The sequence below is a fragment of the Lepisosteus oculatus genome, chromosome 14, assembly GCF_040954835.1.
Source record: "Lepisosteus oculatus isolate fLepOcu1 chromosome 14, fLepOcu1.hap2, whole genome shotgun sequence".
NCBI lineage: Eukaryota > Metazoa > Chordata > Actinopteri > Semionotiformes > Lepisosteidae > Lepisosteus > Lepisosteus oculatus.
The window spans coordinates 40,415,554-40,429,666 of record NC_090709.1 but is presented as its reverse complement, the minus strand read 5'-3'; the positions used below and the strand labels follow the sequence as shown (position 1 = coordinate 40,429,666).

Here is a 14,113-nt window from a genome sequence, read left to right as displayed (position 1 = left end):
ACCCCACCGATACAGACTCCCACCCGCGACCTGTACAAGACTCGCCCCTCAAATACCACACCGTGCTTATTTTAAGAGTACACGTCCCGCAGATATCGATATAAATATATATATATATGAGATGTCGTTATCTGCACACCCGAAGACGGCGTGTGCGCTGGGCTGGCTGTCTGGGCGCAACCCGTCTCCACATCATGACAGTCACCCGGTAGTGTGTGTGTGTGTGTGTGTGTGTGTGTGTGTGTGTGTGTCTGGTCTCCCCCCCAACTTCTGAACCCCCCCCAGGCCCGAGGGATGATAACGCCCTTTCTCGCCGCCGGGCCAATGAACCGCGAGCCCGCCCAGTGCCGCCCCCCCCCCACGGAGGAGGGAAGGGGGGGTCTCCCTCGCACCCCCACCTGGCCACCAGTCTGTCTGTCAGTCAGGGGTGAGCGGGGTCCACAGGCAGCACCAGCAGCAGCAGACATGACGGTCCCCGCCGGCCCGGCCGTTCTCGTCGCCCTGCTCCGTGAGTACCGCCAGTCCGGCTGGACCCGGCTGAGTCTGAGGCCGGCACCGCGGCGGGTCCGGCCGTCCGTCGATCAGGAGCCGGGGGGGCGGCGGTGCACCTGACGGGGTCGGGACGCGTCGTGCCCATGCAAAACAAAAAGTTTGCAAAGTCTGCACTTTGATTTCACCCATCAGCGTGCCCGTTTTGTGTTGTTTTGTGTTGTTTGTGTGTCCACCCTGGATGCTCTTACTGCCTTTGGGGATGGAATTGAAAATTGAAAAAAGTCGCTTTCTTATATCGATTTTTTTCCGGGGGGGGGGTTTGTTTTTTAGCGATAAACCGCCCGTGTGAGAGATCCCGCAGAGAGAAGATTTTGGCGGAGAGATGAAAACTATTCTTTCGTGTCGCCCCTCGCCCGTGGGCCGGACCCACGCGGTCGGCCGGCTCCTGGTCCTTGACTCAAACCCGTTTTTGTCTCCCCCTCCGCAGTCACCCGGGACCTCGTCGCCGGCTCCATCGCGACCGCGCCCGTCCGGCCCGGGGGCAACGTCACCCTGCGCTGCGACATCCCGCTCCAGTACGAGACCCTGTGGTTCGTCCAGCGGCCCAACGCCACGCCGGCCATGGGGGTGGCGGTGTCCAAGAGCCTGCGGGGAGGGCTCGTCCACCGGGGGCCGGACCCGCGCCTCACCGGCGAGCTGGACGCGACCGCCGGTTCCGTCCGCCTGCGGATCCGGGACGTCGGCGAGGCCGACCTGGCGATGTACTACTGCGCCGACCGGGTCGGCGGGCGGCTGGTCGTGGGGAACGGCACCCGGCTCGTCTTCCCGGGTAAGAGACAGGGCCGTGCCGTTTCCACACAGCGCGCAAGCCCACCCGACACCGAGGCGCTTCATCCGGCACCGGGTCGCCCAAGCTGCGGGCAGCAAGGCGAGGGGTACAGACCTCCCCCCCCAGTCCAGTCCAGTCCAGTCTCTTGTCTCCGGGGGCTTAAATTCACGTTTTCACGACACAACCATACCAACGCACGCGTGACAACCCTCCCCCAGACGTCGGCACGGGAGACACGGCTGGGGAGACCAGAGAGAGTGCGTGTTTCGCGCGGTTTGGGAGGGAGAGAGAGAGAGACGGGTTTAAAGACCGAAACGGGTCAATTTTGGGGGGGGCTTTTACGCCTGCGGGTGATGGCGGAGGGGGTCCGACGCCCGAGTCGGCATCGTCCCCGGCGAGGTCCCCAGAGTCCTGATCTCCCGGGCGTCTCCCGTCGTCTCTCGTGTTCCGATCGGCCGATCACCGATCGATTCGCTCGGCTGGGCCAAGAAGAGGGAGTTAGGGTGGGGTCAGGAATCACCCCCCCGCCGTCGCCAACCCGTGCTCAGTGTGTGGACTGACTGGCCCGTGTCCCGTGTCCTCTCCAGCCGACGCGACCTCGAAACAAATGTCTAATCGGGTCGTCGACGCACCGGGGGGGGATCGATGCGCCGAATCGATCCAGAGCTCAGCTGGGACGAGACCCGGGTTTTTATGAACTCGCTAAATTCATCCGTTTTCAAAATCCCTTTAAAAGGAGAGAAAGAAGAGAAAACGTCCCGAAACGTTCGCAATCTGTAAAAGGTCGCCGATCATTTCGACCTGAACCGGGAGACACGACGAGCTTGTGAGACCGAACACACGTCGGTATTTCCCAATATCTCGTATTGATTTTATTCTGGTGGCGAACAAGCGCGTCCTGTACACGGCGGGCGAGCGGGGCTGGATGTTATTTTAAAACCCCGGAGTCTCGGCCGGCGCTCACGCTTAAATCGCAGAAAAAGGAGCACGAAAGAAACACGTTTCGTAGCCAAACGAACCGGTATAATTAACCGGCGCCCCCCAAAATCATGAGCAACAGCAATATGACCGATGAATCGTACGCGAGCGATCTACCATTTTGACGCCGCTTTCAGCCTGATCCAGCCCATTAATAATTCCACACGCAGTATTCGTAGATTAATAAGAATTCAGTAGATAGATTCGTTTACGGTATCGACATATTTATTCATGGTCGCTGTGTGAGTGAACGAGCGGTGTGCATCTATTAATTCCGCTGGACCGGCCGTTCCCAGAGCCGCCTTTCTCTGTGCGTTTTAATCCTCCCCGCTCGGATTAATGTTCCCGAGTCCTGTTTGCTGCTCAATTTACAGAAGTCCCCCCCAAGGCCAACAGTTCTGTTAAACGAATCGCACCCCTGCCTCGCGTTCGCCGCGTCCCGGGTTCAAAGGTCAGAACGCGGCCCGAGGAACCAAGTACGGGTTTCCTGAAAACTTCGATTTAGGACACAACGTTTCGGCTGCGGGGGTCTTCCTCAGGGGTGAGGGGGAGAGAGAGAGAGAGAGGGCAGTCGGTCGATAAAAGCGCCCGGAGAGGCTCTTCACTTCTCAGTTGTCCAGCTCCGTCTCCGTGGCGTGACGGCGAATCCGCGCACGACGTCCCTCCGCCCGCGTGTCGCCAGTAATTTATGATTATTTAATTCATAAATAATCATCATAAACACAACACCATTTTATATCGCGCCTTTAACATTGACAGTGTTTTTATAACATTAACATGATTTTATATAGCGCCTTGAACACCGACAGTGACCTGTTTCTGGACTGAACGCATCTACACATCTACTGCGACATCTGTTCTCTTTCTCTTTTCCCGTTTACAACCGTATTTTGTGCAATATATGCCAGGGACCCGTGCAATACATTTATATCTATATCTATATTTATATTCATATGTGTGATACGATTTTTCTGCGTGCTGTTCTGTTCTAGTTTGTTCTTTGTGTGTCCGGACTGAGAGTCGCTCTTTTAGTGCACCCTCACTGTACTGATTGTATTGTCTGTATTGTACTATTATTAGTATTGTATCATTCGTTACACTGTGGCTGTGTTGTGTGTGTGAAGCTGCTGTTGCACTGCAATTTCGCTCACGGGATCAATAAAGTATCTCTCTATCTAAAGATGGCTTCTCAATGCGCTTGACGGGACGACAGCTGTCGTACAGTGAGAGCTATATCTATAAAGAAAGGTATAAGTATGATTTGGAATGACAAGTGAGAGTCCATCGGATCCCGTTTTCCGAAGCTGCAGGAGTCTCCCGGCGCCAGAACAAGCGAGGGAGAAAACCGGGAAGAACTGGGGAGCTGGGGGACAGCTGAGGAGAGCTGGTTGGAGAGAGAGAGAGAGAGAGAGGGGTCGGATCGGCAGGGTAACGGTCTGTACAAACAAGCTTCACTTTGATAAATAGCTCACCGCTCCACACCCGCCTCCGTGTCAGTCTTTGCTTCGTGTAAAGATATACAACACATTTTGGCGACGAGGATGGGGCAGAGGCATCTGATGGACTCTTGTAATTCCAAATAATACTTGTACCTTTATTTTATAAATCACTTCACTACAACAACAACTCATACAAAAAGAACAGCCGGGATTAAACACGAATTACCACACGCGTTGGAGACCGCGCACGGCGGTACTAAATACAGCAGGGTTGGAGGACAGAACAGAACAGAACCGGGTCGGGAGAGGCTCTTCTGCAGAAGAAGCAGGATTGGACTCTGGGTTTGAAGGCGTTCAGAGAACGGGGACGTGCCGAACCGCCCTCCCTCCTGCCTTCGCGGACGGAGAAAGGTTCCCCCGCGTCTCTGTCAGATCAGACCCGGTCCTTGAATTCTCCCAGGGCATCGGTACGTTGGTAATCGCTCCAGCAAACGTTTGTAATGAGTTCGTGACACGATCATATTATTTCGTCGATAACATTTAACGTAGGAACGAATCATTTCTCCTTTTCTGCACTTTCTTTTTTTAACCCGAACTCGGAAGTTTTGAACCCAAAAAGTCTACAGACGGCGGCCCCGATTTTACATTTAGCGGTGAGGTCATTTAACAAGTCGTGACGTTTCTGGGGCGTATGGACGAACAGCATATATATATATATTTATTGTACATGGTTAAAATCCCCGCGATCATCTCCACGTCTTGACTATAATGGGTGAACCCGTAGTTGCCTTTCCCGCCGGAGACAAGGCGAGCTGTAGTCGTGCGCGTCCTGTTTTTGTGTTGTTGTTGTTGTTGTTGTTGTTGTTGTTAAAAGTGTTATTTTGACGTGGGCACAGATCATGTCCCCCAGGGGGAAACGGAAAAAAAAATATCATAAGTGGGAAATGTATTTGGTACGAATACCGCAAAGCCAACAGTGTTTGTAAGGGGACCCGTAGGAGTGTTTTGTCACGCCAGCGCTATTCTGTGCTTGTTCTGGCGATCAGAGCCGTGCCGAGGATCTGCAGTAGGGGACTTCACCGCCCTGTGTTCGCGCACAGAGGGGTTCTTCACCGCGCTGAGCTCTGGACACACACACACACAGCACAGCACAGCACAGCAGACAACCACACACGATGTGCACACCACCTCACACACACGCATAGTCAATAATAAGAACAGGGACCGGACGCATAAATGTGTTTCTGGACGGTAGATCTGTAAAAAAAAAAAAAAAAAAACCCTTTGACAGACCGTGCGGGAAGTTCGTAGCGCCGACGTGTATGGCTTTGCGCAGCGAGTGGTTGAGGACGTGCGCTGCAGGAGGGGGGAGATTGCTCCTGGGTCTGGGGGGAGGGGGGTCCGTGCTGTACCGCTGTCCGGACCTGAGCTCTGATCCTGGGCGCTGGTGTCCTTCAGGAGGGGGGAGGAGCACTGACCTGGAGGAGGAGGAGGAGGTGGACCGGTCCTGCACGCTGTGCTGGTCACTGCTGGCCTCGGTCCTTCTGCTGGGGGTCCTGGGGTCGTCCGCCTGGGTCTACTGGTGCCGTCGGCAGAAAGGTGAGGGCTGCCCTGATCATCTTCATCACCGCCATTACCAGCATCTTCATCACAATCACCTCCACTACATCATCTTCATCACCACCACCTTCATCACAATCACCTCCATTACATCATCTTCGTTGTCATCATCATCTCCACCTTCATCACAATCACCTCCATCTTCATCATCACCACCCCCATCACAATCACCTCCATCTTCATCAACATCACAACCTCCATGACAATCACCTCCATCATCACCATCACCACCTTCATCACAGTCACCTCCATCTTCATCAACATCACGACCTCCATGACAATCACCTCCATCTTCATCATCACCTCCATCTTCATCAACATCAACATCCATCACAATCACCTCCATCTTCATCAACATCACCTCCATCTTCATCAACATCACAACCTCCATGACAATCACCTCCATAACACCTTCCTGAGACAGTGAGCTGTAAATATGTCAGCGACAGAGGGGGGCTGTACCCCAGTGACGGACTGGACCGACCCCATCACCCCCATAACGCCTTCCGGTCCCACCCTTTTCCCCCATTTGGCGATCTTGCTCGGCTACCGCAGGGCCAAACCGGAGGAGCAGTGGGGTAACCGAGCGGTCCCGGTCCGTGTCCCCCTCAGGCCCGGGAAGCGCCGGGGAGCCAGGGGGCGGGCGGGCGAGCGCGGAGAGGAGGCGCGGCGCAGGCACGGCGCAGGTAAGCCCGCTGTCTCCCGCGGCGCTAGAGTCTAGAGATCAGGACCCCTGGGGCGGATTCCCTCTCCGCGCAGCGATCCGGGTGGAGCGCCCTCACACACAGGCGTGCCGCAGCGCAGAGGCGATCTGGATTCGAACCCGTCGCCCCTCCGGCCACACCCCCAGAGCCCCTGTGACCGGTGCCACCAGAGGGAGGATAAACGTGTGTGTGTGTGTGTTTTAAATCCTGAGCCCCACTCTGTGCCGCTCGTGTCTGTTTCCCCTCCAGGATGACGACGACGACGACGAAGCGCTGAACTACGCCACGCTGCAGATCCAGGGCGGCCCGAAACGCCCCCGGAGCAAACCGCCGCAGCGCGCCGAGTCTTCCCTGTACTCGGAGGTGGAGCACCGCCGGAGGATGTGATGGTCCTGATCGGACGACCCCCCCCCCCCCCGGGGGTCATCGCGTGGGCTGTCTCCCAGGACCCTTTTTCTCCCGGGCCTTTTTCGGACTCGCTGCGGTGCCGGAGCCACAGCGTCGGACTCGCCCTGACCCGGCCCGCGGAGCGTTCCGCGTTGCGAAACTGTCGCGCCGCGAAACAACGTGTATGCAGTCGTGTGCGTTCGCAGGACGTCCTGTTCTCGGCGTCCTGGAGGCCCGGAGAGGTGGGATAATACACGCAGGCTGGCGTGGATGCGATTGTGGTTGTTGTTGTTGTTGTGATTGTTATTAGTTTTATTAGCATGGCGACGAGGATGTCGTTGGAAACTGCAGACCGGCCTTGTGTCGCACGTCTGGGAGTGCTTGTTTACAGGTCTCGCGCCGGCGCTGGGGAGGATGTGTGTGTGTGGTTGTGCGCGCTGGTGTGTTGCGCTGCACCTCACTGCACGGGCCGCCCAGAGCGTGTCACGGGTTTGTAGGTCGCGGTGAACATGGGCGGCGAGAGCCCCCCCCCCGGCCCGGACCCGAGAGAGACACAAAACAGACACCTGCTTGTGCAAGAAGCGTCTGGTCTGGAGGATGTCAGCGACGCGGAACGATCTCCTGGCTGGGCCGGGCTGAGCTGGGCTGGGCTGTGCCGAGCCAAGCCAAGCTAAGCCGAGCTGAGCTGGGCCGAACTGAGCTGGGCTGCGCTGAGCCGAGCAAAACTAAGCTGAGCTGAGCTGAGCTGAGCTAGGCTGAACTGAGCTAGGCTGGGCTGGGCTGAGCTGAGCTGGGCTGAGCTGGGCTGAGCTTGGCTGAGCTCGGCTGAGCTTGGCTGAGCTTGGCTGAGGTGAGCTGAGCTTGGCTGAGGTGAGCTGAGCTGAGCTGAGCTAGGCTGAACTGAGCTGGGCTGGGCTGGGCTGGGCTGGGCTGGGCTGGGCTGGGCTGGGCTGAGCTGAGCTGGCCTGGGTGCAGAGAGCTCTGAGCTGCTGCTGCTGCTGTTGTTTACCTGCGAGGTGATCACAGGTTGACCAGCGTGCAGGTGAAGCTCGCCTGGCTTCCTTGCTTACAGCTGCAGGGGAGGATGTGGTCTCTGGCCAGAGCGGAGTCTCAGCAAAACCACACCGCCCCCACCACCTCCCTCCTCTGATATCTGAGCCGCTCACACAGGGGGGAGTTTCCAGTGGCCGCGGTTATTGTCAGCCAGGCAAGTTTCCACCAAGAGACTCGAGTCTGAGGCTGGGGGGGGAGAGGGGGGTATTTCAAGAAAACACGCCCACAAGGAAGCCAGCTGGCAGCTCGTTATAAAGGCACCTCCGCCAGTCTTTCTACACAAGACCAGACGGGAATCTAGATCACGAATGAGCTGTACTGGTCCTGGAGGGGTCAGTGTGTGTGTGTGTCTGCAGAGTCTCCAGGGGTCTTTAAAGCAGGGCTGTCCAGTCCTGGTCCTGGAGGGGTCAGTGTGTGTGTGTGTCTGCAGAGTCTGCAGGGCTGTCCAGTCCTGGTCCTGGAGGGGTCAGTGTGTGTGTGTGTCTGCAGAGTCTCCAGGGGTCTTTAAAGCAGGGCTGTCCAGTCCTGGTCCTGGAGGGGTCAGTGTGTGTGTGTCTGCAGAGTCTGGCGTACAAAGTATCTGTTACAAAGTAAATAATTAAAAGTCAGGGACTGTAAAATAAGCAAGTTACGACAGTACTAAGCACAAGTAAGGCATAGTTAGATTCAGAATCAGAATCGCACCGCCATCGGACTTCACTAGATACAGCGTGATGAATCTCCGCAGGGAGGCTGGTGACCACAGAACAGTTCATTTCACAGCGAGAAGTGAAGACCTGGCTAGGGCGCAGTTCCCTCACCTCACCACACGAGGGCAGCAGCGCTACAACTCAAGTTCTGTATTACCTCAGTGCAGTGTTCATGTCCTGGAGTGTCCAGTCAGTGTGTCTGTGTGAACCCCTCTCTCTCTCAGTGCAGTGTTCATGTCCTGGAGTGTCCAGTCAGTGTGTCTGTGTGAACCCCTCTCTCTCTCAGTGCAGTGTTCATGTACTGGAGTGTCCAGTCAGTGTGTGTGTATGAACCCCTCTCTCTCTCAGTGCAGTGTGTATCCGGTATGTATCTGTTGATCTTTACCTTCTTGTGCTTGGTGGAGGAACAAACAGGCTGTAGACAGACTGGTTTGAAATTCCTGTGATGTTCTGCATTCCACTGCCCTGCTGATAGAAGAGTGACAAATGTTTTCTCTCTCTGCCTCAGGCACAATAAACCTGTTTATTTCTTATTGATTCCCATTATATTGTGCAACTGGTGTACAGGCTTGTATCAAACACACTGTACATGCACACCTGTACAGACTCTTGTTGGACTGTAGCTCCTATTGAAACAGGACTGTCCTACTGGACTGGGACTGGAGCTCCTATTGAAACAGGACTGTCCTACTGGACTGGGACTGGAGCTCCTATTGTAACAGACTGGTCTACTGCACTGGGACTGGAGCTCCTATTGTAACAGACTGTTCTACTGGACTGGGACTGGAGCTCCTATTGTAACAGACTGGTCTACTGGACTGGGACTGGAGCTCCTATTGTAACAGACTGTTCTACTGCACTGGGACTGGAGCTCCTATTGTAACAGACTGGTCTACTGGACTGGGACTGGAGCTCCTATTGTAACAGACTGTTCTACTGCACTGGGACTGGAGCTCCTATTGTAACAGACTGTTCTACTGGACTGGGACTGGAGCTCCTATTGTAACAGACTGGTCTACTGGACTGGGACTGGAGCTCCTATTGTAACAGACTGGTCTACTGGACTGGGACTGGAGCTCCTATTGTAACAGACTGTTCTACTGGACTGGGACTGGAGCTCCTATTGTAACAGACTGTCCTACTGCACTGGGACTGGAGCTCCTATTGTAACAGACTGTTCTACTGCACTGGGACTGGAGCTCCTATTGTAACAGACTGGTCTACTGGACTGGGACTGGAGCTCCTATTGTAACAGACTGTTCTACTGCACTGGGACTGGAGCTCCTATTGTAACAGACTGGTCTACTGGACTGGGACTGGAGCTCCTATTGTAACAGACTGGTCTACTGGACTGGGACTGGAGCTCCTATTGTAACAGACTGTTCTACTGGACTGGGACTGGAGCTCCTATTGTAACAGACTGTTCTGCGGGACTGGGACTGTAGAAAGTCCTATAGTTTCCCCTTGCGTTTACTGGCCTGTGCCGATGTCTCCGCTCACGCGTGTTCCGGTTTCTACCTCGGATGGGCAGAAGAACATTCCTCCTGGTGACGCACCCGGGAGATCAACGCAGTCCGACCTGCTCCTCCGTCGGCGCTGAAGCTCTGGCAGGAGCTCAAAGAGGGAACCTCATACCGAGCCAAAGACAGACATCTTCATCTTCACATCAATCACACAGCGAACGGGCGTAGCGGGTCACGTAAAGCGCAAAGGAGTCGAGCGAATTCGTTAATTTCCTCTTCGGAACAAAAACAACACACACACACACACACACACGCAAACGTATATAAATAAACTTCCCCACAATACAAAAAAAACCTGCTTCACGCGAAAGACTCACAGCTCCGTTTGTTTAGTTTGTCTGGTTTTTTAAAGACAAAACAAAAAGTCAAATACAAAAAAAACGAGGTTATACGCGTACCGATGTCACAATATGACGGTAAGAGCCAACCTCGGCTAGACGTTTCTCAACAGTGCAGAGGCTGTGTGGGGTTACGGGTCAGGGGTCAGGGGTCACCTCAAATGGGCTCATCATTCCTGCCCTCGTCACCTCCCCGCTGTCATGTTTTCGCCAATATATATATATTTATTTAAACACCACAAATAATACAACACCAGGAGACAGAAGATTGAAACCGATCCAGAAATAGACACTTCTCAGCCAGAGGAATTCCCAACCGTAAAACAACAACAACAACAACTTTGAAAAACAATTAAGACATTTTTGCGTCCCGCTGTCGTTATCCAGGCCAGAGCCCTCTAACCCCTGTCAGTCATCAGCTGCCCCTCGCCGCCAAAAATAACTCATTCACCGGGTCAGCTTCGGCGTCCGTTTCGATGGGTGTTTCTCCCGGTAAAGCCTGCTCCGCGCCCCTGTTCACAGCTGGGGGGTATCTTATCGTCCGTGTGTATCGTCCCCAGCCCTGCAGTCTTCAAACGCGCAGCCTGCTGTCAGGTTACGGGTTCAGGTGGTCTGTTTCATCTTGAACAAGCTAAGTTAGCTATCCCACCTGCGGGGGGTGTACTTAATATGCTGAAAGCGGTCGTTTATCGGCTGGTGGGATCTCAGGAATGCGCCCATACCTGTGAGGCGACCCCCACCACCACCACAAACCCACCCAGTCTAGGAAAAACCGCGACAACCAGTTCTGTCTGGCTCACCCCTGACCTGAAGAAAAAAAAAAAACACCCAGATACCATTCGGCGTCTCGGCTGTGTAACAGAGGAACAGACGCTCGCTTCCGGTCAGTTCCGGTCAGCTCGGGACCGGGGGAAACTCTTTACAAAACCAAAAGCACGAGGCGCCGGCGAAACACCAGCAGACCGCGGACAGGGGAAGTCGGGGGAAAAGAGTTTAGATTCAGAAGCATGCGCAAAAAAACAACAACAAAAAACACACACACGACACTTTCACGTCGCCTCTTGGCGAGTGGTCTGTCGGCTGAAAACGGCACGTTCAGCTCACCCGCCTCCGTGACTCATACCATCACCCGGACGCGCCAGACGTCGGGACATCGGGCGGCAAACACCATCGGATTCAAGGACCACCCGCGCTCGTAACCCACGCAGATCAGGGACTTCATTACACTCCTACAATCCCACACTGACAGGCTGAGGGAACTGAGTCTCTTCAGTCTGAAGGGAGTGTCCCACACTGACAGGCTGGGGGAACTGAGTCTCTTCAGTCTGAAGGAAGTGTCCTGCACTGACAGGCTGGAGGAACTGAGTCTCTTCAGTCTGAAGGGAGTGTCCCACACTGATGGGCTGGGGGAACTGAGTCTCGTTAGTCTGAAGGGGGTGTCTCACACTGATGGGCTGGAGGAACTGAGTCTCTTCAGTCTGAAGGGAGTGTCCCGCACTGACAGACTGGGGAAACTGAGTCTCTTCAGTCTGGAGGGAGTGTCCCACACTGACAGGCTGGGGGAACTGAGTCTCTTCAGTCTGAAGGAAGTGTCCTGCACTGACAGGCTGGAGGAACTGAGTCTCTTCAGTCTGAAGGGAGTGTCCCGCACTGACAGGCTAGGGGAACTGAGTCTCGTTAGTCTGAAGGGGGTGTCTCACACTGATGGGCTGGAGGAACTGAGTCTCTTCAGTCTGAAGGAAGTGTCCTGCACTGACAGGCTGGAGGAACTGAGTCTCTTCAGTCTGAAGGAAGTGTCCTGCACTGACAGGCTGGAGGAACTGAGTCTCTTCAGTCTGAAGGGAGTGTCCCACACTGACAGGCTGAGGGAACTGAGTCTCTTCAGTCTGAAGGAAGTGTCCTGCACTGACAGGCTGGAGGAACTGAGTCTCTTCAGTCTGAAGGAAGTGTCCCACACTGATGGGCTGGGGGAACTGAGTCTCGTTAGTCTGAAGGGGGTGTCTCACACTGATGGGCTGGAGGAACTGAGTCTCTTCAGTCTGAAGGAAGTGTCCTGCACTGACAGGCTGGAGGAACTGAGTCTCTTCAGTCTGAAGGGAGTGTCCCGCACTGACAGACTGGGGAAACTGAGTCTCTTCAGTCTGAAGGGAGTGTCCCACACTGACAGGCTGGGGGAACTGAGTCTCTTCAGTCTGGAGGGAGTCTCCCACACTGACAGGCTGAGGGAACTGAGTCTCTTCAGTCTGAAGGGAGTGTCCCACACTGACAGGCTGGAGGAACTGAGTCTCTTCAGTCTGAAGGAAGTGTCCTGCACTGACAGGCTGGAGGAACTGAGTCTCTTCAGTCTGGAGGGAGTCTCCCACACTGACAGGCTGAGGGAACTGAGTCTCTTCAGTCTGAAGGAAGTGTCCTGCACTGACAGGCTGGAGGAACTGAGTCTCTTCAGTCTGAAGGGAGTGTCCCACACTGATGGGCTGGGGGAACTGAGTCTCGTTAGTCTGAAGGGGGTGTCTCACACTGATGGGCTGGAGGAACTGAGTCTCTTCAGTCTGAAGGAAGTGTCCTGCACTGACAGGCTGGAGGAACTGAGTCTCTTCAGTCTGAAGGGAGTGTCCCGCACTGACAGACTGGGGAAACTGAGTCTCTTCAGTCTGGAGGGAGTGTCCCACACTGACAGGCTGAGGGAACTGAGTCTCTTCAGTCTGAAGGAAGTGTCCTGCACTGACAGGCTGGAGGAACTGAGTCTCTTCAGTCTGAAGGAAGTGTCCTGCACTGACAGGCTGGAGGAACTGAGTCTCTTCAGTCTGAAGGGAGTGTCCCACACTGATGGGCTGGGGGAACTGAGTCTCTTCAGTCTGAAGGGGGTGTCTCACACTGATGGGCTGGAGGAACTGATTCTCTTCAGTCTGAAGGAAGTGTCCCGTACTGACAGGCTGGAGGAACTGAGTCTCTTTAGTTTTGAACTGAAAAGAGGCCGGATAAGAGTATTAAAATCCTCAAAAGCACTGAAAACTCAAGCCAGCAGGTGAACACTGAGATACAAACCAGAAAACACAAGTGGAAGCTGCAGGAAACTGTTTAGAAAAGAGCACAAGACTCACGTCTTTACGTCTTTAGGGTGGTAGGGGTGGGGAACAAGCTGCCCAGCCCTGTGGTTGAAGCCGATACCCTGGCTTCTCTCCAGACACAGCTGGGTGAGCTCCTCCAGTCAGGACAGGAGGCTCTGCTGTACACAGAGGGGGGTGGGGGTGGGGAACAAGCTGCCCAGCCCTGTGGTTGAAGCCGATACCCTGGCTTCTCTCCAGACACAGCTGGGTGAGCTCCTCCAGTCAGGACAGGAGGCTCTGCTGTACACAGAGGGGGGTGGGGGTGGGGAACAAGCTGCCCAGCCCTGTGGTTGAAGCCGATACCCTGGCTCCTCTCCAGACACAGCTGGGTGAGCTCCTTCAGTCAGGACAGGAGGCTCTACTGTACACAGAGGGAGGTGGGGGTGGGGAACAGGCTGCCCAGCCCTGTGGTTGAAGCCGATACCCTGGCTTCTCTCAGGACACAGCTGGGTGAGCTCCTCCAGTCAGGACAGGAGGCTCTACTGTACACAGAGGGGGGTGGGGGTGGGGAACAGGCTGCCCAGCCCTGTGGTTGAAGCCGATACCCCGGCTTCTCTCCAGACACAGCTGGGTGAGCTCCTCCAGTCAGGACAGGAGGCTCTGCTGTACACAGAGGGGGGTGGGGGTGGGGAACAAGCTGCCCAGCCCTGTGGTTGAAGCCGATACCCTGGCTTCTCTCCAGACACAGCTGGGTGAGCTCCTCCAGTCAGGACAGGAGGCTCTGCTGTACACAGAGGGGGGTGGGGGTGGGGAACAAGCTGCCCAGCCCTGTGGTTGAAGCCGATACCCTGGCTCCTCTCCAGACACAGCTGGGTGAGCTCCTTCAGTCAGGACAGGAGGCTCTACTGTACACAGAGGGAGGTGGGGGTGGGGAACAGGCTGCCCAGCCCTGTGGTTGAAGCCGATACCCTGGCTTCTCTCAGGACACAGCTGGGTGAGCTCCTCCAGTCAGGA

At 55.2% G+C, this 14,113-nt stretch overlaps 1 protein-coding gene across 3 annotated transcripts; it reads left to right on the top strand.

Moving 5' to 3' along the window:
* Positions 1 to 228: 228 nt before the first annotated feature.
* Positions 229 to 8,724, top strand: LOC138243065 (uncharacterized). 3 transcript variants are annotated; one of them, XM_069198565.1, is made up of 5 exons: positions 229 to 508; positions 980 to 1,321; positions 5,197 to 5,337; positions 5,971 to 6,044; positions 6,312 to 8,724. In XM_069198565.1, exons 1-5 carry the CDS (start codon positions 295 to 297, stop codon positions 6,447 to 6,449), a joined length of 909 nt encoding a protein of 302 aa, XP_069054666.1. In that variant the 5' UTR covers positions 229 to 294; the 3' UTR covers positions 6,450 to 8,724. The 3 variants fall into 3 exon arrangements, with proteins under 3 accessions (XP_069054666.1, XP_069054665.1, XP_069054664.1); XM_069198564.1 differs by having other exon boundaries at positions 5,914 to 6,044; XM_069198563.1 differs by lacking the exons at positions 5,197 to 5,337; positions 5,971 to 6,044; positions 6,312 to 8,724 and having other exon boundaries at positions 980 to 3,457.
* The last annotated feature ends 5,389 nt before the right edge of the window (positions 8,725 to 14,113 follow it).

Excerpts from the sequence above, each read along its gene's own strand:
- LOC138243065 (XM_069198563.1), top strand. The coding sequence starts at position 295 with ATGATAACGCCCTTTCTCGCCGCCGGGCCAATGAACCGCGAGCCCGCC. Across the intron at positions 509-979 it reads CGTTCTCGTCGCCCTGCTCC|TCACCCGGGACCTCGTCGCC; the intron begins GTGAGTACCGCC and ends CCCCCTCCGCAG.